We start from the raw sequence: 27491 nt of genomic DNA, 5'->3' as shown, positions 1-27491 counted from the left end.
TGACAAACCTAAAACAAAGAAGAAAATTATAATGGTTGGTATCTTTTTTACTGACAGTTAATCATGTAAACACTGTAACACTATTATACTAGCTCAGTGATAATGACAACACAATTTGGGTGGGGATTTTCCCCTCCTCCTTTTTAAAGCAAAATCTTTATTTTCTTATGGGAAAAGGAAAAAAAAAATCATCTGTCTCTGAACTGATCAGGAAAATAATTTGCACCTAAGAATTAAAATTTTACATTGGTCTGCTATGGAAAAGCTGCATCAATAATTGCAGCCATCTAGATATTTTCAAAAGAACAGTTGTTTGCTTGTAAAACACAGCCAATACACATAACCCCCTTCTTCTCCTATACATCCCTCCACGCTTTCTGCATTTGATTTCAGTAGACTCATGGAAGTACCAGTAATACTAATGTCGCATTTTTGTTCATATTCTACGTATTTATTTTTCAGTATCTGTAACTTACTTTATTACAAGGACACAGAGAGTAGATAACCTTTTGAAGGTTAACTGGAAACATTTTTAAAAATAATTATTGATGTATGCTTGGTTTGCCAGATAAATTCAGCTCAGGCTTTTCATGCTACTGTCAATTTCACAACTCCTACTTTCCAAGTAATCAGTTTCTCTGTTCATATTGGCAGAGCAATGCAACTCTGTGGTTTGCTATTGCATGTCAGGAACAAATTAAGTTCTATAAAGAAATTTGAGAATAATTGCATTTGGCACAAATCCAAGATTTTTTAAGTTTTCCTTCTAGCTCAAGAGGGAAAACAAAACCTAAATTTCCTAAGCACAAATTTTTCATACCTTCTCTCAATCTCATATTTTACAGTTGCAATAAGAACAAATCGTGAATCTAGTGTAAATCCACTGTTTGAAGAACCAGCCTGACAGAAAATTGTAAATCAAGTCAAAGCTGAAAGAAAGAAAGAACACAGTGTAATGTAGTAAGTAGTAGAAAGTGTACTGTATAGTACAGTAGAAAGTGGCAGGATCTTAAAAGAAACTCTATTCTGAAGAATGTAACACCAGACAACAGTTCGTGGTTATTAATGCAGGATAACTTTAGTCAAGGGAAATTAATCTTCCTAAGCTTCTTTTACAGTCAGTTGAGAAAGCTAAAGGTAGCAAAATCCTTTCATGGGACAGTTCACCGGATTTGTGTTTGCTTATTGCTTTGAGTTACCATCTACCTCTCTCTGCTGACCATGGAAACGAACTTCCTAGCTACAATTAGACACTCTATTTCATTGGTCCCTCTGTTTTTTGACACTGGGGAGACTGGGGGGGAAAAAAAAAAAAGGAGTAATTTTTACAAGAGTATTTTTCAGCACAGCAAGGTGACCTCACTAACATCACTCTACTGCTAATGGGGAAAAAGATGATCATCCAGTGAGTAATTCAGAACATCTAAGTAAATCTCAGATTTTGAGGAACTCTTCATGTATATCTGTGGCAGGTGCACTCACCCTGATAAAGACTGGGGGCATTAAGACTGCTGCATCTTTACTTTTCACATCCTCACTTTCACGCCTTTATGGTGGCAAGTGCTGACCATCATGTACACACTTTGGGCCAGTAATTATGGTCATGTATACACCTTGGGCAAGGAGTAAGAAAGTTAAGGCCCTCAGCCAATTAGAATTGACCACAGATCAGACTTGACTAGGGTATAAATGGAGCCCCACCAGAGGAAAAGTTGAGTTGGTCCTCCTCGGAGCAGCATGTCTGCAGTCGGGGACTCTCTCCTTGGGTCAGGACACTGCCCAAGGAAACTCCTCAAGGTTGAGAGCCGTCATCGTATAGGTGAGTGAGCATGCGCATTTTGGATCCTCATTTCTAAAGCCGGCTGTGCAGTATTAGTCCCTCATATACCATCCTGAACCTGTGGTTTACTGATGTTGTCGGAGTGTTGAAGCCTCATTTCTAGTTAGTTTTCTGCTAAACAATTTTGGTTTAAATAAAGTTTATTTTTGAATCTATCACCTGCCTAATTTGATTTCGTGAGCATCCGCGATAATATCTTCCTACGCTTGTCTTACAAATGGTCAATGCAGAGATCACCCTCTATTACCTCTTCCTAAAAGAAGACTTTGTAATGCATGAGCCCTGACCACTAGTTGAATTGAATAGGATTTGTCTGTATTTAGCAAATCTGAGAAAAAGATTATTTCTCTGACTATAAATGAATAAAATAACACTGTACCTACATAAATAAGTAGAGATGTATGATTTTTCCTTTATTCTCTTGGGTACAGTAAGGACTGCGGTTTCACTTCATGAGGAAATAGTAACATCTAATAAACGGTAACATCCATTATTCTATGGAAAACATGGAGCAGCTTTGTGCTTTTCAAACTATGTCAGTGGATTAAAAATTGCTTTTGTTATTTTGAAACCTAATAATGTTACAAGTTTCCTAAGAACCTGGAGAGGAACCACACAGAAAAGTGCCACAAAACCCCTCACTCCTAGATCACCAGTGAGAATAACAACTTCATTTTATACGTAGTCATGTAAAGAGAATTTGGATCTTGTATATGGGAGATATGAATTAGATGTAAGTGACAGTTTTGCCAAAGTACTAGAGCCCTTGAGGCTAGCCATAAAACATTACTAATCTTTTACTTCCCAAAAAACTGTAACTTTATGCTATTTTGCTATGAATCTGCAATAATGACTGCTAATTTATTTAGACATTCAAAATCTCTGAGTAGATACAGCTTATTTTAAATGGAAATTTCAGTATGCTCTGACACAGCTGTCTTTTTTATTGGTTCATGTTACACACAGATCTTCAGAATGACTCACCATTTAACTTCTACTCTTTTTTAACAAAACAAATTGTTATACAATCAGATTTAATCGGATAAAGCTATTTGACTTTCGTTTCTGTCATAAATTTTTCAATTTAACATCATAACCAGTGACATGAATTTATAATAATTACACAATTACCACAGTTTATTACAATTCCCCCAAACTGTTCTTATTTTTTTTTTAAATTGGCTTTAATTGTAGATGTATTTATTATTACACTCCAAGCTAGATCTGCAAAAAGACACTAGCTTTGCACTGTGCAGTTTACTTGTATCAGATCACATTCTAGAGTGATATCTAAGGATAAGGCCTCCTAGGAGGCCCCAAAGAAGCAGAAGCACTGACAAAATTTATGCTTTAAGGTGCCTCAATTTAGGGTCAGATTTGTGGAATAAGCTTGGCAAGAGCATCCCCATTTCTACTTTCTTTCTTTAAACACATTTTATTTGTAGGAAGAGTGCAAAGAAATCACTGAATACTTCCTAAATTTTCCTGATTCTAAAAACGTCAACTCTTCATAATTACACTGGGATAAGATTGAACTTATTTTCAATCACTTAGCTTACAAGCACTTTTGTTTTAAATTTATAAAGTTTATCGGAGTTTTTGATCTTCCTATTGCATGAAATACTGGATTTCAGTTTTAGTTTCATGAGTACAAACCCCTTTTCTTATGTTGGCAATAATTCATATCTTTTGATTCCTGAACTGTGCTTATCCTAAAGTAATAGAACTCACTTATTTTATTTCACAGAAACAAATTTCTCCGGATGTTTCTTTACAAACTCAAGAGAATCTACAAACAATACAAAAATAACCCTTTATACTTTCATATCACTAAAATTTTCATCCAATTCTCATCCAGTCCAACCCATGTATTTCTGAACTATCCAGGAGTGAGACAGACAGGCAGGTAGAGTGTTTTCAAGCTTTATGCAGTCTGCAAAAGCTCTGTGGGATAAATTTTGTTTTATTACAAACTACCCTGTGTACATGTGATAAACCAAACAACGGGCAAGAAAATACCTTGTCAAACACATACAGGTTTCAAATATCTTGCAGACAAAAATACCTAAGACAAAAAAAGACAGAGATTGTCAGGGAATCTCCTACTGTGTGGTAGCTGAAGAGGAGATACAGGGAAAAAAAGTAAAAATAGACCTAGTACCTTCAAACCTGATTTTGAAAATCAGAATGACTCACTTTAGGTTATTCTTAGGGTACAAGGGAAAAAAAAGCATATTGTAACTTGAATAGTTTTCTTTAAGATGATCTCTCATTTTATATGCAGCATTAACGTATGATCTCCAGACAACAGTGAAGAGAAAATAGGGCCAGTCACACACATTACTTGGATTATTAATACAGTGCAATTTGTGTCAGTTTGTTATCAAGTATGTTATATAAGAAACTGGCACATACATGCTTAGAAAGATTTTGAATGGAATTCCTATACAAAAGATTTTTTTTAAAGTATGTATCTGAATACATACAACAAAGTGAGTGACATCTGTCCACTGCCATCCTTTGCTCTTTGCTTATAAAATCAAAATATTGAGAGCTTGAATGCTAGCACAGCAGCTTCACTTAATAAGGGTCTAGCCCAGACTAACACACTCAATACTCATAAAAATATTTTTCTTAGAGCCTTTTAAGCAAACAGCAAATCCCAGTCAATCTGAACTAAGCATTTTGTATGAGTTGGAGTACAACAAGCAAAGGCTGAATTACACTAATAAAAAATTGAAAGCTGAGATAATTTACATTTAATACCAATCTTAATTGTCTGCAAGCATCACACACACATTGCCTTTGCTCAAACCACTAATACAGCATTACATGTTCATCAGTCTAACCTTTTATCACAAGAAAGCTTTACTAGGCAAGACCAATTCCTTGACGTCGATGAAAGAAAAGACACTTCAGTGTCATTGGCAGCAACCTCAAGACTTTCACTGTAACCACTGAAACTAGTTATGTAGGAACAATTCTTTTTTTTTTTCTTTTCCCCTCTCTACATGAATGAATAGTGACGATACTTTTTAGTGATAGCCTTTGTATCCTCTGGTCATGGCTTCTGATCAGGTAAACTGTAAGCTATTGCAAGAAGATCCTGGTACAAAACAAGATAAATTATAGTGTTCAGAAAGTTGTCTGTAAAAAAAAAAGTTTCAGCATGTGGTGGCACTGACAAACATATTTTCTAGAGCTGTACCCAGTATGACTTCTGTTCTTTTACTAATATGAAGCCAAGATGTTATGAAGAAAGTTAATAAGCCTACAGGTATCATATAATTTGATGGTTGTTCATATACAAATACAATAGCATAATGCTGAACTAACAAAATCTTGTATTTTCTACACATTATGTCCAGTAAGATATTTGTGTTTCTCCTTTCCAGTACATATCTTCCTGTTAGATCTAGTCTGTCTTCAAGTCACAGAAATGAGGATGGAAATTCCCTACTTCCTAAGGGGATTGTGAATAGTGGTCATTAATATTTTCTGGCTGTTATGAACAAAGTAAAGAAATCGTGCTGATATTTAGCAACTTTGTTCTTATTAAACACTCACATCATTTGTTACACATATAGTTTACCATATCCTGCTACTTGCAGAACTCTTAGTAAACTGTGTAGTATTTTGAAGCAAACTGCCTAATTGAGGTACTTGTGCTTCCTATGCATTATAACAGTTTAAAAAAATCAAACACAAGTACTTTCAATTGCACAGTTGAAAATAAGACCATAAACTCCAGTTAAACAAAACAGTTATATAAAAGATTTATATGCAAATCAGAGTATCACACTGAGTCATGACCATATTCTTGTGCTCTCTTTGAATTGAGAGTAACAGGTTCTCTCTTCTGGGAGACATCCACTGCTTCAATTTTACTACTGCTGTGCCAATCATAATAAGTAATCCTCTTTTGTTGCAATAATAGCTAACTCTTTGTTAACAGACTTCAAGTTTCTATGGGATCTACCAAAATAATTTTACTTCTCAGTACACCATTATTGTTTATATTTGTCTCCTGTATTTAATTTTTGCTTTTTTAACTACTGCTTTCTGTGATGGACCCAAAAATTCATTAGAAGTACAAGTCCTTTACGAACCATGAAGCTATATATACTATACCTTCTTTTTTCACCTTTGTTCTATGCTTTCATACTAAACAATGGGACAGCACTATTCATTGGAAAGCTTCTATGCTACTGTCACCATATGTAACTGTATTACTGAAATGCTATCATACAAATTTTTCTTACATATAGTACAGTCTTACTTTGGAAGACTGAAATGCACAGAAGTACTTTTTCTATCGCTGATCCCTCCAGCTAACCCTTGGTTTCAATTATGTTTTACTCTAATTATAACCCTACCATCAACAGTTGCTAACTGATCATAGAATTCATGTCAGAAATAAGATCTTCAATACAGAAGGGTGGGAGAAAAGATGGCTTTTTCCCCCTGCCTTCCTTTTACTGTAATTTAAAATGTTAATTTTTTAACACTCAGCTTAAACTTCAAAGCCTTTTTCATGAATTAATTTCTTGTCTGATGTTAAAACTAATGTATATCATGTCAAAAGCATGAAGGCAAAAGAGGATTTCAGTCATCTTTCATTAACTATAAGTGACAATAGCAGGAACTTCACAGAATTCCTAACATTTGCCAAATTGCTGCACAAAATTTAGAACATCTTGTGGATAAAAGTGGTATGGCATTGATATTTTACCGTGCCAGAGTATGCCAATTCCATTTTATTTCTCATTAACATAAACAGGTCTGCAAAGACAGACTTTTGTCGGGAAGGACCACATACTCTACAAAAGAAGATATAGTCTCATCCCAATTAAGTAAAAGGACAATTTGAAATGAAATGCGTTAACTATTGTTGTTATCAAAATTCTTAAGAATAAATGGACACCCAAATCTGATTTTAAACCAAACAAGATAAACTGCTTCAGATGAGAGTGGACAAGAATGTTTTTCTTTTACTAAGATACTCTGAATTTTATTTTAGGTTAATTTTTTTCTTTTTTTTTTTTTCCCTTCAAGTATTCAATTAAATAGCTATATGAAAAGACTTAACATTGGAAAACATTCAGACATTTTCCTTAGAAAGTTCTAGAAGAAAAATGTTAATCATCACAGAAAGAAAAACATATTTGGTAAGTATTTTTGGGTAACCATCAAAAATCCAGTCACTTCTATTTCATTTTACCTGCAAAAGTATAATAAAGAATGCAGATTCAGTGATTCTCTGTAAAGTCACCTGAATTTTCCTTACTCTGGGGTAGGATAAATTTTTATACCTGACCAAACTAGACATTATTAGGAACACTGTTTCAACTTCTCTACTTCTGGTTGGAGTTTTAAGTGCTGCAATAACCAGGCATACAGGAAAGGAGATTTAGATGGACATCATTGGTGGTCGGAGGCTGTCTTGGGCTTAGCAACCACGAAATGGTAGAATTCTTGATTCTTGGTGAAGTAAGGAGGGGGGGCAGCAAAACCGCAACCATGGACTCCCGGAGCACAGACTTTGGCCTGTTCAGGATGCTGGTTGAGAGAGTCCCTTGGGAGACAGTCCTGAAGGGCAAAGGGGTCCAGGAAGGCTGGACGATCTTCAAGAAGGAAGTCTTAAAGGTGCAGAAGCAGGCTGTCCCTGTACGCCATAAGAAGAACGGGCGGGGAAGATGACCGGCCTGGCTGAACGGGGAGATCTTGCTGGGACTCAGGAAAAAAAGGAGAGTTTACCACTTGTGGAAGAAGGGGCAGGTGACTCAAGAAGAGTGCAGGGATCTCGTTAGGTCATGCAGAGAGGAAATGAGAAAGGCAAAAGCTCAGCTAGAACGCAATCTGGCCGCTGTCGTTAAAGACAACAAAAATGTTTTTACAAATATATTAATGACAAGAAGAGAGCCAAGGAGAATCTCCATCCTTTATTGGATGCAGGGGGAGAACATTGTCACCGAGGATGAGGAAAAGGCTGAGGTACTTAATGCCTTCTTTGCCTCAGTCTTTAACAGGCAGACCAGTTATCCTCAGGGTACTCGGCCCCCTGAGCAGGAAGACAGGGACAGCGAGCAGGATGAACCCCCCATAATCCAAGAGGAAGCAGTCAATGACCTGCTATGCCAGCTGGACGCTCACAAGTCTATGGGGCCGGATGGAATCCACCCAAGGGTGCTGAGGAAGCTGGCAGAGGAGCTTGCCAAGGCACTCTCCATCATTTATCAGCAGTCCTGGTTAATGGGGGAGGTCCCGGACGACTGGAGGCTTGCCAATGTGACGCCCATCTACAAGAAGGGCCGGAAGGAGGATCCGGGGAACTACAGGCCTGTCAGCCTGACCTCGGTGCCGGGGAAGGTTATGGAGCGGTTCATCTTGAGGGCGCTCACAAGGCATGAGAAGGACAACCAGGGGATCAGGCCCAGCCAGCACGGGTTCATGAGAGGCAGGTCCTGCTTGACCAACCTGATCTCCTTCTATGACCAGGTGACCCACCTAGTGGATGAGGGAAAGGCTGTGGATGTGGTCTACCTGGACTTCAGCAAGGCCTTTGACACCGTCTCCCACAGCATTCTCCTAGAGAAGCTGGCGGCTCACGGCTTAGACAGGTGTACTCTGCGCTGGGTCAAAAACTGGCTGGATGGCCGGGCCCAGAGAGTTGTGGTGAATGGAGTTAAACCCAGTTGGTGGCTGGTCACGAGCGGTCTTCCCCAGGGCTCAGTTTTGGGGCCGGTGTTGTTCAATATCTTTATCAATGATCTGGATGAGGGGATTGAGTGCTCCCTCAGGAAGTTTGCAGACGACACCAAGTTGGGCAGGAGTGTTGATCTGCTCGAGGGTAGGAAGGCTCTGCAGAGGGACCTGGACAGGCTGCATCGATGGGCCCAGGCCAACTGTATGAGGTTCAACAAGGCCAAGTGCCGGGTCCTGCACTTGGGCCACAACAACCCCAGGCAGCGCTACAGGCTTGGGGAAGAGTGGCTGGAAAGCTGCCTGTCGGAAAAGGACCTGGGGGTGCTGGTTGACAGCCGGCTGAACATGAGCCGGCAGTGTGCCCAGGCGGCCAAGAAGGCCAATGGCATCCTGGCCTGTATCAGAAATAGTGTGGCCAGCAGGAGTAGGGAAGTGATCATGCCCCTGTACTCGGCCCTGGTGAGGCCGCACCTCGAATACTGTGTTCAGTTTTGGGCCCCTCACTACAAGAAGGACGTTGAGGTGCTGGAGCGTGTCCAGAGAAGGGCAACGAGGCTGGTGAAGGGTCTGGAGAACAAGCCTTATGAGGAGCAGCTGAGGGAACTGGGACTGTTTAGCCTGGAGAAAAGGAGGCTGAGGGGAGACCTCATCGCTCTCTACAACTCCCTGAAAGGAGGTTGTAGCGAGGTGGGTGTCGGTCTCTTCTCCCAAGTAACTAGCAATAGGACAAGAGGAAATGGCCTCAGGTTGCGCCAGGGGAGGTTTAGATTGGATGTGAGGAAAAATTTCTTTACTGAAAGAGTGGTTAAACATTGGAACAGGCTTCCCAGGGAAGTGGTTGAGTCCCCATCCCTGGAGGTATTTAAAAGACGTGTAGATGAGACACTTAGGGACATGGTTTAGTGGACATGGTGGTTTTGGGTTGACGGTTGGACTCAATGATCTTCAAGGTCTTTTCCAACCTTAATGATTCTATGATTCTATCATTGATGCACCTGTTCCCCAATGCACAAATGCATCTTTCTTTTCGTAATTCCCATCCACTTTGAAGAGTACATCTCCTACATTCTTTATCAGACTAGATGGAGCCCGGAGCAAGCTTCTAAGAAAAAAGTAATCCTGTGAAGAGCAAGAAAGACTGAAAAGTTGATTCTCCATCAGGGCTTGGCAGAATGTTTTGGAATGTAGGAAATAGAAAATGGAAGCTTTCACCTCCAGATATAACAAGTCCGACTCAGGCAAGTAACCATCAAAATATGTCATTACTGTACAGATGTTCCAAAGAGTATGTAAAAATGTATGGTTGTATCAATCTTATTACCTATAAAGCATTGCCAAAATGAGAGTCAGGAGAAGACAGAACAGCAAACATAACAAAAGGCAAAAGGAGCCGAATTGAGAATAGCCAGAAGGAGACTGTAGTGATGACCATCCTCAAGACTTTTTCTTCAGCTCAGAGTTGAAGCGTGACCAGATGATGGACGGAGAAAGAGCACCATTGCTTTATTGAGCAATTTTTCCCAATGTTTCCAATGTTCCAAGGTTTTCATGATCATGACATGTAAATTTGTCACAGTATTAATCATGATAAATGTAAACAAATAAAAATTGTTAAAACCCCGCAAAATATACTACAGTTAAAAGTAAGCATTTTAGTTATATAGATGTGAACTAGAAATAGAAACCTGCACAAAAAACAAGCAAAACTACAGGAACCATTAAAAGTACTGACAGATAAAAGCATTGCCATAATTCATACTAAATTTAGGAAAATTTTTAGTTTATTTTATCTCCCCTTTTTAACAGAATAATGAAAACACTTTGGCAGTGGAGACAAAGGTTACTTATATCCAAATAGAAAAAGTTCTGAATGCAAGCTTTTGAAAAAGGAGCTCTAGATTATCAAGATGGCTATATAAAAACGGTCTAAAAATGACAAGGAAAGGAAGAATACACAGGAAGGTGACAACATTTACATATGGCACAGAACTTTGGGTGATGAAAGAGAAATCGGTCTGTACTAAAGTAGATCATCAATAAAATTTGGATATGAATGGACATATGGTGATAGGAGTATGGGTAGATATATCACTGTGGACTTTGATTCAGAGAAATCTTAAATGTCATCATTTGAAAAGCGTGTAGACATACCATCTTCTGTTGTAATCCTGTCAGAGCTCACAAATTAAGCAGGCTTGATCTGGATAAGTAATTTGCTTCACGTCACTTTTGCAAGTAGCGGTACTGGTGATTTTACAGGTGGGTAGCAATTTTCTTTTTGAGTCAGTACTGAATCAATACCTTGGTACACTTCTGGAGGATGTTTTTTTAGTTATTATTATTTTTTTTTAATATTACAAATGCCAGTTGAGCCAAATTCCCAATAGGTAATTATGTCCTACCTATCTTTACTCCCTCCTGGGATGCTTGTGAGGGAGGGGCAGAAAGGGTTTCTTTTTTTGGTGTTTAAGCAACTGTGCCTCTCTCTTCAGTGAAAGGGACTCTTGGATATCAAAACACTTTTGTCACTGGTGATGTGGCCCTCCTATTTAATGTACTATAGCAATGATTTGAAAGTCAGGACTGTGAGCCACAAAAAGCCATTATTAACAAAGCATCTTTCTCATGCTTTTAAGAAGGACTGACCTTTCCTGCTAGCTGTAGCCTAGTCCAGGTTGCTCTTTCGAGATTTCTTTTCTAAAATAATAACCTGAAAAGCTTAGTATTCTTTTTGCATCCTATAAACTCTTTCACACAATTCTTATAAAAGCTGTGGAAAGCATTAACTCTAGTAGGATAGCAAAAGTACTGCAAAATGACCTGGACAAGTTGGAAAAATAAATATGTAACTAGTAATAAAAGCATTCAGAAATGATGCTGGTTTTCACCTAGCTGAGGGAATGTATACTGCAGAAAAAAATGAGAAGAATAAGTCTATAACTGTACATAAATATCAAACTGCAATTTTTTCATGCACTAATCGGAAATTAATAGCACAAGCTGAATTTGCTAGTATCAGCAATATAGAGTGCAGATATAACCTGCATCTCTATATTTACATATGTAGAAAAGAAGAGAGAAAACAGTGAGTTTGAACTGAAAAGAGAGGGTTGGGGGAGAAAGATGCTATGGTAGTGAAAAAAGATGCTTACAAAAATTTTGAAGTCAGCTTATAACACAATAGATTAAATAGTTTTCCACTAATTTTAAAATACAGAGAAGATGGGCAAGAGTGAAAAGAAAGGTAGGCGTGATAGAAGTTCTAGTGTCTCTGAAAAAAGGAGTAAAAGTTACTATAGCAGTAGGACAATAATAAATAATGTTTGAATGAATAATATGATAGAAAAATCAAGATGTATTTAAAAGACAGTTTACCAAAAGGAAAACATTAATATGAATAAAATCGCTAGCTCTGTACCTTCCTTAAAATATTTCCATGTTTCTACAGAATCTGCTAATTAGTATTTTCTATAGAAAACTTAAAAATAGAACAGGCAGGGGCGGATATAAATATATTGTAAAATACCAAAAATAATGATGATGCAAATCAAGTAAGTTGTTACTTGCTGTCTTTACATCCTAAATCTACTTTTAGAAATGTCTAGATTTCTAAAAAAAAGTGTCACTGATGTATTCTGGAATCCCCAATGAAACTAGACAGAATCAGCTGCAATGTACAGGAAGATAGGTCTACGGAGAACAAGAATAACAGTGTTTGAACACCTCTGGTATTCATATATTTCAGCTCACACAGAAGACTGTCTTAAACAACTAGGAGTACAGAATTATCATTTCAGCTACTCTTCTAAAGATGTGTTCAATAGGCTGTGTTAAGAAATGGGTTTGGAAGAACAAATTGATTCAGAAATCCACAATGTCCCTTTTATTTTACTAACGGTTTCTGTCTGTAGATGTCAAAAATGTATAGTGCTACCTTCCAGATAGTTTAACATGGTTTGCCTGGGGTTATTTTCAAAGATTCCTTCAGGGCAAGGGGGAATGGATGTACAAGTTATATTACCACCTTTCACTGTCACAAGCCCTTTCATTTTTAACTTCTGAAAAACAAACAGGAAAATACTAACAGACTCAGCTATTTTGGATATGATTAGCAGAAACAGCTCTAGAACACAGAACAAGGGTCTCAGCTCTGCAAGAAGCAATTACTTTGCCCCACTCTCTCTCTGATAGGAAAAGGACCAGATCATGATCTCAGTTACACTGTCAAAAACATGAGAGTAGATTATGGTCCACAGAACATGATTCTGTTCACCTCTGAAATCAACACTTTCATTTCTAATGAAGACAAAATGAAGCAGACTGATCTAGCACAAGAGAAGAGAAAGCCCATGAGGATCTTAATGCTTTTTCATAAAGAGAGAATCATCAGCTGGCTCAAAGTTAAAATAGTCCCCACCATAAAAAGATGTACATAATAAGCCATATCGTAAAGTTCTGCAGTATTATAACTTTAATTAAGCTAGAGTTATAGAACTTGCATGTCCAGATTATTTTAACGGGAATCAGTAGTCATGAATGAAACCTCATCACAATCTTTTTCACTGTACTTCATTAACCCAGAAGATTACAGATCAACACTGGTACCTGGTTTAAATGTGTCTTTACAGTGTCATGAAAATATGATGTACAGTCTAAAGTAGCATTCATCATGCCATCACTAAAATAAATATTAAAATAGCTTCAATATTCAAAACAAATAAAACACGCCAAATCTTGCAAGTCTTACATGTATCCAAAGTTTCCCTTTTGTGTGATTTATCCCACTGCCAAAGAATTAATTAGGACTCAAAATCAGATTCAAAAAAAGGGAAGAGAAAAATAAAGGATGGAAGAGAACTGAATAAGATTATTGCACTGGTGGTCAAGACTAAATACTTTTGGCATATCTATAAGTAAATAAAAAGGCATTATAGATTTGATAAAGCTGATTGGCATCTTTCACAATAACTATTTTCACTTTACTTTTAAGATGGAATAGAGAAAAAAAATTGGTATTTGACCTGTTAAATAGAAGAGAAAAGGTAATAATACATCCTACTTAAAAGAAAGACCGTGTAACAGATAAAGGGCAATTCAACACAGATAAAAATAGAAACATGCCGACTTTGACAAGTCACTGTTAACCAAATCCAACCACTTTATTAAAAAAAGCAGTAGAAAAGGTATGAGAGAAATGTAACTGATGGGTTTAAGAGGTGTCGTAAGCACGTACGAGAAAATGTACAAGGATGTACGATGTACAAGGAAAACCTGCAACTAGGCTCTTAAAGTGAACTTCATATATCCTGGTTGTAACACACACGGACGGAATACTGCTGGACCACATAGAAGATATGACACTGCAATTGCTGCATTGCAAATTAACTATTATTTACTAAGGAAAGTTCAAAATAAGCTGGTCAGGAAGCAGTTTTTCTATTGAACAAGATTGGTAGCTTTTTGACTACAGTACTATGACTGACCGGTTTGATTTGCTCATTGTTGGACTATGAGTTATTGTCTTCCAAAAAGGAAGAGGTTAGAAGCATCATCCTTGAAGGCAAGGCCAAAGGGGAGGAGGTTCTTGTGTTCCCTTCATGTCATAGGACCCTTACATTTTCCTTCACACAGGGGTGAGAGAGTCACAGCAAACACTCCACAAGATCACAGGGGCAATGGCAAAGCTTCAGGGAGGATGAAACCCTCCTGAGGAATGAAGCAAGACCATGCAGAGCTTGCTGCAGCAATTCAGAAAGTCACTGAGTTGACTGAAGCCAACCCTGGAAGCAGGCATTTCCTCCTTTAGGACACTGGAGAAAGAAATACTTTTATATGAATTTTGAATTTCTATTCTGTTTTGCCTACTAATCCTCATTTTCTTTAAATTTTAGTTCTCTAGTTTACATCCTAATAAAATTTTTGAGATTTTTTACTTTTAAGAGTTGTCTTTGGGGAGCAGAAAAAAAGATTGAGGCATATTCCCTGACGTTTCTGGCTCACCTGGGATTCTGTCATAAATACAAACACAAAAAAATAAATTCTTGGCAGACAGGGCATTTATATTTATGATCATTGCCTTAAATGGACATATAACTGTGTCGTACTAAGAATGATTTAACCATGCATAAAGAGACGTTTATATCTAGGTCCGTACTACCCCAGGGGAGAAGACAATGTGAAAGGGAATACTTCATGAGGTTCTCTTGAGAATTTTCTTAAGAATAAAAAAAGGGGGAAAAAGGATGAGAAGTTGGAAGGAAAAGAAGAGGGCAGATGTGAGGAGTCCTTTCTAGGAAATATGCTTAGCATTTTGGACAATCTGAAAACATTTCTGTCATCAATTGCTGAACAGAACTCTCCAGAATGGAAGAGACCATTTTCTTTCAGAGGACATTAGCTTTTAATGGCATCTCCATTACGGTGTTTTGGGGGGGTGGTTTTTATTGGGGGGAGGGGGGGAAATATATCAATAAGAGAATGCAGACTGTTGAATGATACCAAAAAAGTGAAAGCTGTAATCTGTAAATTAATTTTAACAAGATGAACAAATGAGAAGTTTTGAGAGAAAGATAATCTATACATAACTTCAAGAACCCCCAAATGGAAATATTACATGCTTCCCATGAAGATAGCCTAAAGAAAGATATCATGAGCTTTTATCAAAAAGTGAAAGTTGAACTACACTCTTTTAAAAAATTACTAATTTAAGTATGTTAGCAGATGTTAAACTTCACATGTGGACAAGTCATCTAAGTAGATCTAGTTTAAATGTAAGAACAAAGGGCAGGTATCTTGTAAGAAAAGTGCGATTGCTGACAAGTATAGGGAAGAAGCTGAAGGCAAAACTGAAGGAAAAGGTCAGAAAAAGAATAAAGTAAAATGAGATATAAAAACTGTTAAAAAAGTGAATGAGCTAAGATGAAAATAAAGTAATACCTATTGCATTTGCAAAAAAATCTTCTATTTTTAAATTTCCCGTAAGTGAGAATTATTTTCTGTAATGAATGATAGGTTAGATAAAACATATCCAAAGAGTAAGTGGAAAGACAGATAAGAAATTTAAGATGCAGGATAACAGCAGGAAAAAAAGCCTTTCTAGATGTATATTAAAATATCAGCAAAATGTCCTGTGATATCAATTCTGTAGTGAGTCACAGCACAATTATATTACAATTTAAGTTAAGTAAAATTTGCAGAGGCATACAATTTCTCATGGTTTCATTCAGATGGATGTTGATTATCCCCGACTTCCATTATTTTCAATAAGAGAAAGATCAGTAGCAAGATGCATTACTTCCACAAATAGTAATCATAAGTACCATAGGAAGAGTATAAGTACCATAGGAAGAGTTGAGGAGTACTAAGGACTTCTAAAATTACCAACTGGATACTATCAGTAACATTATTAATATCTGACCACACACTTGATAGCATTCTCTAAGTTATTTTATAATTTTTAAATGCACTACTTAAATACAATTTTCATTATCATCGACTTTCAAAAGTCAAACAGTATTTTTTAATATTTCTTTAAAATGTCTTAGAGTATATAACACTTCATTATTTAAGACTGGCTCTTAGCCACTCCATAGTTGACAGCCTTAGACATATATCCTGTATACTTTCAGTAGAGGAGTAGACTATTTTTCAACAAAATAGAAATTCAACAGTCAATTTGAGTTTAGACTTGGACTCTTTTGCTTCTTCTTGTTGCATTTTTCTATTTGGCAAAACACTAGGACATTATCTTGTTCTGAGTTTGTCCCTCCCTGAAGTGAATAGCTTAACTCATACTGAGAACTGCATAGTGCAAAAACTTAATTTCTAAGTATGAGCACTTGCTATGATTTACAAAATCACATTGTCACTACTGCTTAGTCTGATTGGTTTCCTATGTATGTGCTGATTTCTGGTTATGATGATCTCTGATGCATTTTGTTTAAAAAAAAAATATTTGTCTATTTTCCCAGGTCAGTGCTCGTCATGTTTTTTTCAGAAAGGGTGCTGCTATATACACAACATTATTAGTCTTTAGATGCACGGATGTGGTTCTTGTATAACTGAGTAAATTAATAATTCCCAGAGTTAGACAAACATGATTGTAGTTTATAATATAGCCATAGTAAAGCCAAGAATACATTGCCTCTGGGGACATCTTAAATGTTACAAGGACTTAGGGGTTTTGAATGTTTAAAATTGCCTAAATAAGTACAAGACATTCTTTGGTGGTTAAATTGCAACATAAACTGGAGCACACTATGCATTTGTTCCTTTGAAATTAATATTTATTTAAGTACTAAACTAGTTTTCCATAGTGAAATATAAAACACCACTCTTTTTTTGTCCAATTATTTTTCTTTTCCCCAAGGTTTAATTTTTATTACGTTGCCTGAATGGATACTAAATTATGGCTACATAACAACCTTTAAGCAAATGTGAAACTGTAAGAACCAAACAGGGAATATATGATGAATGAGGTTCAGAAAGGTATGGAATGACCAAAGAAATATGGGGGGGAAAAAAAAAAGAAACAAACCAAGGGAAGATCTAAAAATAAATATAGGGGGATCAAATCAGTGCAAACAGTGAAACGCGTAAAATAAATTTTGAAGAAAAGAGACTCTGGGGACCAATTTAACTCAATGTCTTTATGCCCATTCTTTTTTTTGTATCCAGACTCCATTAACTCTTTCTTCCATCCTTTGTTAGTTTATCTACAAAGACATATGAGATGAATATCACCTATATATATTTGAGTGCTATTAATTTTAGTGCCTCACTCCATGGATATTGGATCTGTCATTCTCTTTCTATATTTGAATAATAACTAAACTTTTAATATTAAAGGACTAAACTATAACATAATTTTTGCTTAAAAAGACTTCCAAGCATTCCAGTTTGTTTATGTTTTTCTTAAGCTAACAAATAAATGATGAATACACTCATCTTCAGAATTATGCGCTCCTGTCACTGAAAGCTTTTACTCCCTTTACAGTTCTTACTGTACCTGTACACAAAATGCACACACAGACATCATCCCGGCACTCAGGTAACACTTCGCAAACCTTTCTTTTTATGTTTGTGGGTTGTAAATCCAGTACAATCACACATTCCTCCTCTCCTATTAAATATAAACAAATCTGGACAATTCTAGCAATTTCAACTTTGCTTTGAATGTCTGATCACCACTGCAATCTGACTTCAAATTGGGCATCCCGTGAGTCTTCAAAAATTCCATACTCGACTCTCTTCCAGCTGTGATAAGTACTTCAGAAGTGTGCTGGGTTGGCCCTGGCTAATAGCCAAACTCCCACCCAGCTGCTTGCTTACTCATTACCCCTCCACCCCCACAGCAGGACAGGGGGAGAAAATAAGAGGAACATGAATGAGAAAGCTCATGGGTTGAGGTAAAGACAGGGAGATTGCTTACTAATTACCATGGTGGCCAAAACAAACTTGACCTTGGGAAATTTAGCTTAATTTATTGCCAACTAAAATAAACAAGTAATTACTAATTTGGGTGGTGGGAAACAAAAAGACATACATTATTAAAACAACAATTTTCCTCCCCCCCTTCCCCAGGCTTAACTTCACTCCTTCACTCCCAACTCCTTTACTCTCCACCCAAGTGGTGCAGAAGGTTGGAGGGGTACGGTCAGTACACAGCAGTTTCTCTTTGCGTCTCCTTTCTCCTCACCCTTTTCATCTGCTCCAGCCAGGACTCTCCATGGGCTGGAGTCCTTCAAAATAAACCTGCTCCAGTATGATTGCTGTGGCTATCTGCTCCACCATGGAGCACCTCCTGCTCCTCCAGCCTTGGACTTTCCTCTGCTGTTTCTCACTCTTTTCGTTCTCTACTCCTCTCTCTCTCTGGTGTTTTATGCCCTTTTTCTAATGTTTTCCCAGAGGTGCCACAAATGTGGCTGAGGGGCTTAGCTGTGCCCTGCGGTGGGTCCGTTGGAACTGTGTGGAACTGGCTGTGTCTGACACAGGGCAGCCCCTGGCCTCTTCCCTCAGAGGCTACCCCTGCAGCCCCCGCTGCAACACCTGGGCACCTGCAGCTGGCACAAGAAGTTTCTCTGTTGGGTTTTTGGTTTGGTGTTTTTTCCATTTTCATACTCAAAATGAACATATCGGGCTTTGAAAACACTTGCTCTTTTCATGTCTGCAAATACAGTCAACTGAACCTTTCGGTTTGAAACTGAGCTGTTAGCTTCATTATTTCCATTCAATTCCCTTTTATTTCTCTGTATCCAGATGCATGTTCCTGTTTCTATCTACAGCTCATGCCATGTATTATACTTAGAAGTGATCAGTAAGAACTCAAAATCATTATTTATGAGCATCATGAATATTTACAGAAAGCTAACACACATTGCAGAAAGGAGCTTGTGAACGTGGGCAAGACACTTTTGAATGTCAGTCATATGATTAATACCAGACTAACAAAAGCAACAATTATTTAACTGAGAACTTTTCAGAGGATGCTGGTTTTATCCTAGGCCTCTCAAGTGACTTAAAGCTACCATTCAAGCAAGATGAGCTTTGAAACTGCCCCTTATTTTACAAAGCACCACTGTGAGGAAGCTCAATTTACAAACAGAAGTAACGTAAAAACAGCAAACAAAACAAAGGTGATGTGTGAGTACCATTGCCACCTTAGAACTAAAAGCATTCATAAGAAAATGAAATAAAAATAAACAAACTAGATATTTGATTGTGGCGATATTCCACACGTGCAATAGTTCCAGTGATTTCAGACTCGCTTGAGTCAGAGAGCAAACACAACTCCCAATGTAACGGTTTGTCCACATTTATAACTTTGCTAATATAAAATGGCCAAAGCAAAGTAAGCATACCCACAAGCAAACAAAATACAGCTGAAAGCTTATTTTTAGAGTTTTGTCAGAAGATGTAAATATGTTTCTCATTTTCTATTTTGCTCCATATTTTGAGGTCACGGCAAAGTTAGGTGGCAAATATTTGCCTTCCTAAAAAAAGATTTCTAAGTTATTCTAATATTCACTGGTGATTCTTTGAGAAGTACCATATACACTGCTGAATATTTGGAGGAATGAGCAAAACAACCAGTTTTGTAGTAAAATACTTCTTTTGGAAAAAATACATTTTTATTGAATTATTAGAAGATAAGGTTATTATTATGATCTGTTTGTACTAAGTCACTATACATTTCTTCAAATGTTCATTTCACAGATTTCTTTTTTCTTTAGATGTTTGAAGACTGTATAATCCTGAAGGTATAATGCTGACTGCATTTTGGGCTGCGATTTTGTCCTCATGTGCTTTTATTGCTATATTTATTATTTTAAATAACATGTTTTCTCTATATTTAACAAAAGGGTTTGAATACACAGCAAAATAAAAACAGAGTGAGTTTGGCAGGCATATCATTTCCTTTTCTTTTCTTTGAAACATCAGGAATATGGAGGTTGTTACATATCACTTTTCTATTCTTTATGAAAAGTTTTCATAATAAGCTATTAAATAGAGCTTTCTCTTACTTACACTGATATCTTCCAGATCTAGGCTATTCAGAATGACATTGTTCCTCTTCCAGATGATGGGAGGTCTCAGAGTTCCCTGGATCGCACAACTTAAGACAGCACTTTGTCCCACTGTTGCTGCAGTGGTGCTTAGTTTTTGATCTTCAGGCAGACTCAGCTGAACTACCTCTGCAAAAGATATATTGTTTGTAAGATTAATTAGCAGGCAGTTTCATAAGGTTAATTAGCATGCAGTTTTTGTACACTGGTAATTTAAGGATTTTAATTGGAATCAAAGTAAAAAGAACTTCCAACAACCACAGGAAGTCCAGAGTATTTCAAATAAAGGTCAGCATGACATTTCAATTAAATTGATTGACAAGCATCACCCTGTAAGAAGAGAAACATTTAACATGAAAATGAATTTCAGAGGTAAGACTGTAATAAACATGACAATGTATCCAAAGTCAGGCACTGGAAGTTCTTTGACAGTTAAGGCCAATGCAGCAGAGTAGTCAGCACCTTCATCTGAACTAGGATGGCAGTACTGCTATAAGTCATTCATATGAAGTTCATTTTCAGAAAAGAAAAATACAAGCGGAGCTCAGAGTACAAAACATACAGGACTGAGACTGAAATGGACAACAAAGTGAATTCTGCATTCAGAATATAAAACTAAGGTATAAGATTTCTTTTCTGGTAAGCCAGTTTTTATGGGGCTTTTTCCTTGATATCAGTGAAAACATGGTTTCCAGATCAAACTGACATTAGTAATCTTTCCCATTTCAGTCTCAGAAGAATTAATCATAGTCCAAACACATTAGTTAATGTCATTTTTAAAAAACAGTATTAAAATAATTTCTACTACATTTCTCTGGTCAAACATGATTCCTTTTACAACAACTGCAGAAATTCAGAGCCAGAATAATATAGTTGTGTACTTGAATAAATCTCTCTAAATACAGGAAAAAAAGAGAAAAAGAGAGGGAAAAAAAATGAAAAACTGAAAAAAACAGAGCACTTCATTGCATCAATTCCGAAACGTCTCTGTCTGCCAAGGAACAGAAGCAACAACCAGGAAGGACTGTAGTACCTGGTAGAAGTACAGAGTATAATACTGTGTAACAGTTAAAGACAGACCTGAAGTAAATGCAGTGCGTCACCTGAAATATTGTGAATTATCTCAATCCACAAGTATTTGCCACCTATGTTTTTGCATTCACTGTGCAACACAGTAGAAATTGCTAGTGTTGATTGCAACACAAAAATGGCTTGCCAAGCCACTTTTAATTTAGTTAGTATTACCTAAAATACCTCAATATAAAATATCTGTAAAACAGTAAATTTAGAGGAGGCAGTTTCAAAAGTGTGGCATAGTTTTTTTGTTGGGGGTTGGAGCGTGTGTGTGTTTTGTTTTTTCTTCAAGATAGACAAATTGCTAACACATTTAGAAGCAAAACCACCAAGAATACATGCAAACACATGTTCTGCATGGATGCATGCGTATGAGAAAATTCAATCAATATGAGAAATTAGAGGAACACAAAATTGCTTTTTCACATTCATAGTTATTGTTTGAATCATGAAGAAATTTCAACATTTGTCTTGCAAAGTATCCAGCATTTCCAAAATTAACAGCAATGCAGCAAATTCAAACTCACTTAATATCCTGTGAGAAGGAAGACAGTTTATGGCATGGTATGTGAATCATCTAAAAAAAATTTGTGATTGCAATACAAAATAAATTTTATAAGTTAAAAAAAAAAGTAAAGAAAATCCTAAAGAAATTAAATTCAGTATGAGCAAATATGCTGGTAAATACAGAGTATGCAGCCTTTAAAGGAAAAGTATTTTTATATTTAATTTAAGGAAACCTTTGTGATACAATTTTGGGACAAATCTACTTGATGCAAAAACAAAAAAATAAAATTAATATTAGTAGAGAACTACTCTCAACCCTTTCAACTTAAGACTATGGAAAGTACCTCTTCCCCTATTTTTTATTGCCTCTGGTATTTCATATTGCAAGAAAAATAATGCATGACTTCAGTAACTACCTTTGTGCCATAACACAAACTGAAACCAAAGCAACTGAACAAATTTCAACAAGAAAAAATAAATTATGTGAGCATCCATGTTCATTTCAATCAAAGGGAAAAAAATTCTCATTCTTCAGGTTAACTAAAAGTTCCTAATTATTCAAGTTTTCAAATAATCTTTTAAAAATTTAGACATGTGTGATGGGAGTCCAGACCTTGAAACTTTCTCCGCTAATTTATGTACTAAACAGCTCTAATATTAAGAGAAGGCCACTTCACTTCTATGTCCCACAACTCATTTGGACACTTACATAAAAAAAGAATGATATACATTGATTTGATGACACTGTATACTCTTCCCTCTTGTGTAATTGCCTATAGGTTAGAAGCTGAACAGTTGAGAGTTGTCTTTTCACTTGTGGTGTGCCCGATTAATCATAACCTATTAAAATGCTACATTTGTAAGGATTTTGTCATATTAGACAAAAGAGCTATATAGGAATTGAAGATCATCCGAATAGCAGTTTTTCCACTCAGCTGCTAAAGCATGAAAAACCTCTAGGTTTTTTTATCTTTCATTTTTTAAGTAAACTACAAAAGGCATCATGTATCTATTCTCTTTTAATTACCAGATTACTTTCATATAAGAGAGACATTAATACTTCCATTATAGCAAAGCAGCAACCTATAAGCAAGCTAAGATCCTTTATAGGTTCTTTTTAGCCTCATAAAAGCAGTACTTTGTAATTAACACTTTTTTTTCCCCAAAAAAAATGCAAGCATCAGGGAGGCATCTCAATATCTTCAGGAAAGAAATCTTTGTTGTTCTATAATTAAACTCAATGGCTCAATTTTTTGTGATTAAAAATATTAATTTTATATTTAGACCCAAAAAAAAGCTGATTCTTTTCTTTTCCAGAAGAAATGTTCTATGACTCAAAACTCAAGTGATACTGCCCACCAGACATGCACAAATGAGATTGACTCATTTTTTTCTAACAAGATGCATTATCTGACACAATTTGTTATACTAAGGAAAAGGAAATGCACAAATTAAGTTGAATATTGTGCTATTTACTGTAGTTTTTAAAATTTACTGCTTCATCAGAAGCATTTCAGCTCCTGCGTTACAGGAGATGGTTCTTCAGTGACACGGTCATTGCAGACTTCCTGAGACATACCTGCATGGCTAATGAATGGTTCAAAACTTCTGGTAGACAACTGATAGTACAAATATTTTGCTTGGTTATTGAATTCACTATGCAAAGATCTCAAAAGGTAGATAAATATTCTGATACTCCATTTATAAAGGGGTAATTATCTGTGTTTTCCAAAGTGTCGATTGAAGTAATGATCATGGAATCAGCTTGTGCTATAGGGTCCTCTATGAAAAATGCTACACTTCACGTGATAAACTGAGATAGCCAATTTAAATGCTAAAAGATTTCAAAGCCTTTTTTCAATTAGCTCCAGTATTACTGTAGATGCCTTTATACAGAAGGCCAGTAACTGTTATAGACATGTTTTTAATTTTTAATTAGAGTGCAACACTAGAAAAGGGAACATCTATCAAATGTAAAACTTAACATTTGCTACCTTAGCAAAGATGGCATTCTGAAATCAAAATAGAGAGAGGCATTACTGTATTAATTTGTTGACACTAACAGTTCATCTGATTTTTATTTTTTTTAAACTGTCTTATTTTTAATAGTAATGATAGCCTTGCCATAAACAATAAATAATAATAATAATGATGATGTAAGATGATAACACTAATTTTACCAGAGGAATTCCCTAAGAATTATTTAAATAATTCTCAGTCTTCAATGAAATATTTTTATATTCCGTTTACAACTTCCATCACATGCCAATATTGTAATAAAACAGCCGAATACAAAACTTCATAAAATTAAGAAACCGTTGTCCTACCTGGAACTGGTCAATGCACTGATGTTACATAGTTCTTAAAAGCTATGAAAAAACCCCACTCTGATAAATGTGCTAGAACCACTGCTTTCCCTCAAAATACTGAACAACACTTAAGTAAAAAAACTTCACATATTACACAATTATGTATATTTGAAGTTATTCTTTCATAGGAAAAATATTATATATAAGTTATAACTTTTTTATTGTCTAAAGATAAAACTATTGCATATATTTTCTCCTTATTGGGAAAAAAAAAGAACCACCCAATCCAGAAAGCCCTAAGCCTACAGAGCAGTACCTGGAGCAGAGCTCTTTGACAGGTAACTCCCTGAAAATCCCTGTTCATGACCTGTCTGCAGCCAGGGTGGAAGTGGCAAACACTGGTGTGAGGTGGAGGGTGTGGTGTGTGCAAAGCATTCTGAGGGGCACAGGGCAGCACCTCTCAGAGCCCAGGCTCTATGACATTCTTTTGGAAACAGAAAAGATAGGTCCAGGAACTAAATGATGCATTTACCATCTCTTCTTTCCTCCCTGAAGGAAATAAACTTGGTTCTGAGAGAAAATACTTTTTTGCTAGAGACTGAAGCCATGGCACTAGGACATACCACCCGTTAGGATGACTCCTAGCTTTCTGTCCATGTTGCCCTTGTAGAGCAATGATAATTCTTTGAACCTTAGTCTCACACATTTTGTTTATTTAATTTTAAGTGAAAAAGCAGAGTAAAGGTTTAGAAAAATTGGAAGTGAAATGGATTTTTTTTTTACTAATATCAACACCAAGCAAAAAAATAAATTTGCATATTGTTGGTTAGAGAGCAGTAATATTATATATAAGTAGCCGGTAGGTTTTACCTTTTATAGCTTGCCATTATCAGAAGCGTGAATGCTTTACTATGGTATACTGGATTAACGAGTTTGTTTGTAACACCTCCAGATGCAGTATCAGTCTGACATGCATCCCTGGTTCTCAACTACAAAAAGTCACTGGATATATTCTTTCAGAAAAAGGGGAGAAAGGTAAACAAAAAAAATGAAAGAAACCCATTTAAATAAAAGCTAGAGGTATAGTTAGGAGATGTGGACAACAGAATAGCTTACAGACACCTTTGTATAAATATCTGGTTGGAAGTAACAGAAAAAGAGGCGATTATAAAAAAGGACAAAAGTGGTGAAACCAGAGTAAGTGTTAACTACTGGGAAGACATTTTAAAACAGTAACACTGACCAGGAAAAAAGAACTCTTACTGAAGGACATCAGAAATACCCAAGATTAAAAAAAAAAACCTAATGGTTTAAATATAAGACTCTCCTGCATTGGTTGAGGAACACGTGTTAGATGGTCGAAAGGGTTTAACAAATCTCCTGGCTGCTACAGCCATTCTGCAAACTCCCCTACCCTTCATTCTGCTGAATGGTAGCGAGTCAAGTTCTTTTGGTTCCTTCCATCATGTTTTTTGTTACTGAAGTTATCACTGTATTTGATCCAGATTGAATTCATCCATCTTGAAAACACATGAAATAAAACTGTACACAATATTTTGAATCAAAAAAGTGCAATGTATCAACTAACCCATATCTTTTCCTGAAAGACTTCAGTCAATACGTCTGTAGAGTGCAATTGCCATTTTCACATTGACCTCATCTGGTTCCTCACAGTTACCCTGTGATTGACAGGTCCACACAACTTAACTTCTACTCTGCTTTTTCCAGTAGATTAGTTCTCAGCTTGAAGTATAATTTCTTACTATTAACCGAGTATAAGATCTTGCACTTTGTAACATAACTTTTCGTCTCACTTTTACTGTTCCAGGCTTCAAGGTTGTCCAATTCCTCTACTACAGTAATAATTAATGTTTCTCTGTATTGATGATGACTCCCTAATCTTGGTCTTTGAGACACTTCTCTTACTTTTTTTTTTTTTTTTGGTCAGGGTATTAGTGAAAGCATTAAATAAATTTCGTTCCCAGCTGGTCACTGGCGAACTTCACTAATAACTCCTTCTCAAAGGGATATTTTCCCATTTCACTGAACCCGTATCACCTCCCTTTCAGCCAGCTCCTTATTCATTTTATGATTTCTCTACTAACTCCCAGTGTTTTAGTTGACTGAACAGGTTCTCATGTGGCATCATACCAAGTGCTTTACTGAAAATGATGAAAATACTTCTTTTCTCATTGCTTCTCTTTAGTTATCTAGAATCTATATTATAGACGTACTTTTGCTTGTCCTTCAGTTAAAATTAGATCAAATTAAGATCAATTTTTCTATTATAATTTTCTAAATATTTTCTGGTATAAATATCTTTCTGATATCTTTTTAAAATATCTTCAGAACTTACTGAAACCAAATGCAAAATAACATCACTCCTACTGAATCAGCAAAGAAACTGGACAATTACCAGATGTCTTCTGTTCTTTGGGGTATGTTTTGTTTTGCAATATGCCATATCATTGACATATGTCATCACTACTACATATATCATTATTACTTTTGGTTTTAAGCTTAAAGTATTTGTCCATCTCTGTCACACGTCCCATAGACAGGCATTTTTGGAAGATATAGACAATGCATTCAAACAGCTTTCCCTAAATAGCTTACAACCTAAAATACACGAAGACATACACAGTGAGTGTGTTCACTTATAAAGCTTTTAGCTCCATGTACAACTCACCTTAGGAAAATTTTTAAAATTTATCGACGAATACAAGTGAAAACAGCTAAGCATAAATAATTCTGAGGAAGGTATTACAATACTGCAAATGATGATCAATTAGACTAGAGTGTAAGTGCTTCAGTTTTCTTAGTTTGCCCAATATTTAGTAATTAAACTGTGAAAGGCAGGGAAAAGGAGTTTTCAAAGCTGACATTTTGCAAAAATATCCCAAGAGCAATAGGGATAAATCAATAATGGAACCTTGCTTTAAGCATTATTTTTTCAGGAGTCATACATCTTGGGTTGTCATTCTTCATATAAGTTAAGCTATATCAATATTCTTGTAAGCCAACAGATAAAATGATAACACTGTATTTTTAAAACATAGCAGGAGGGGTAGGGTAGTGGTAGGGAAAAAAAGATAGTGCTGGCTGTGCAGTGCTTTGATCAAACTTTCTGTTTTCTTAATCCTAAGTACAATGGGCTGATGCATATAACATGGAACATTCTGATGCTCTAAATTGAGCACATTTATAAAAAGAGTTGTTACACTTGGATTTGTTTGAGTTTTCTGAATAAGTTAAAGAATAGGTAGTAAAAGTTGGGCTTTTCCTATACATGAAAAAAATCTTATGTCCAACTCCTTTGATGGCCCAAAACAGTCTGTAGGGGGCTGTACACAACCATAAAACTCATTTGTGATCTTAGAATACCAAATCAGGCTACTAGGAGGAGAAACACTGAAGCATATGAAATTACTTGAGATTAAGTGGTTCCTTACTGTATCTTATGGCCAGTAAAAAAAAGCCACAATATCACAC

At 36.3% G+C, this 27491-nt stretch overlaps 1 protein-coding gene across 4 annotated transcripts in view; it reads right to left on the bottom strand.

Annotated features, from left to right (window-relative positions):
- The window catches only part of FSTL5 (follistatin like 5), a 421124-nt gene that overhangs the window by 102069 nt on the left and 291564 nt on the right, over positions 1-27491 (bottom strand). For all 4 annotated transcript variants that reach the window (XM_076336585.1, XM_076336583.1, XM_076336586.1 and 1 more), the window contains exon 7: positions 20072-20238. In XM_076336585.1, coding sequence (XP_076192700.1) covers positions 20072-20238 — 167 coding nt within the window. The remainder of the gene's footprint in view (positions 1-20071; positions 20239-27491) is intronic.

This window comes from Aptenodytes patagonicus, chromosome 4, assembly GCF_965638725.1.
Source record: "Aptenodytes patagonicus chromosome 4, bAptPat1.pri.cur, whole genome shotgun sequence".
Taxonomy (NCBI): domain Eukaryota; kingdom Metazoa; phylum Chordata; class Aves; order Sphenisciformes; family Spheniscidae; genus Aptenodytes; species Aptenodytes patagonicus.
The sequence above is the reverse complement of the archived record's forward strand: the minus strand, read 5'-3'. Positions and strand labels throughout refer to the sequence as shown.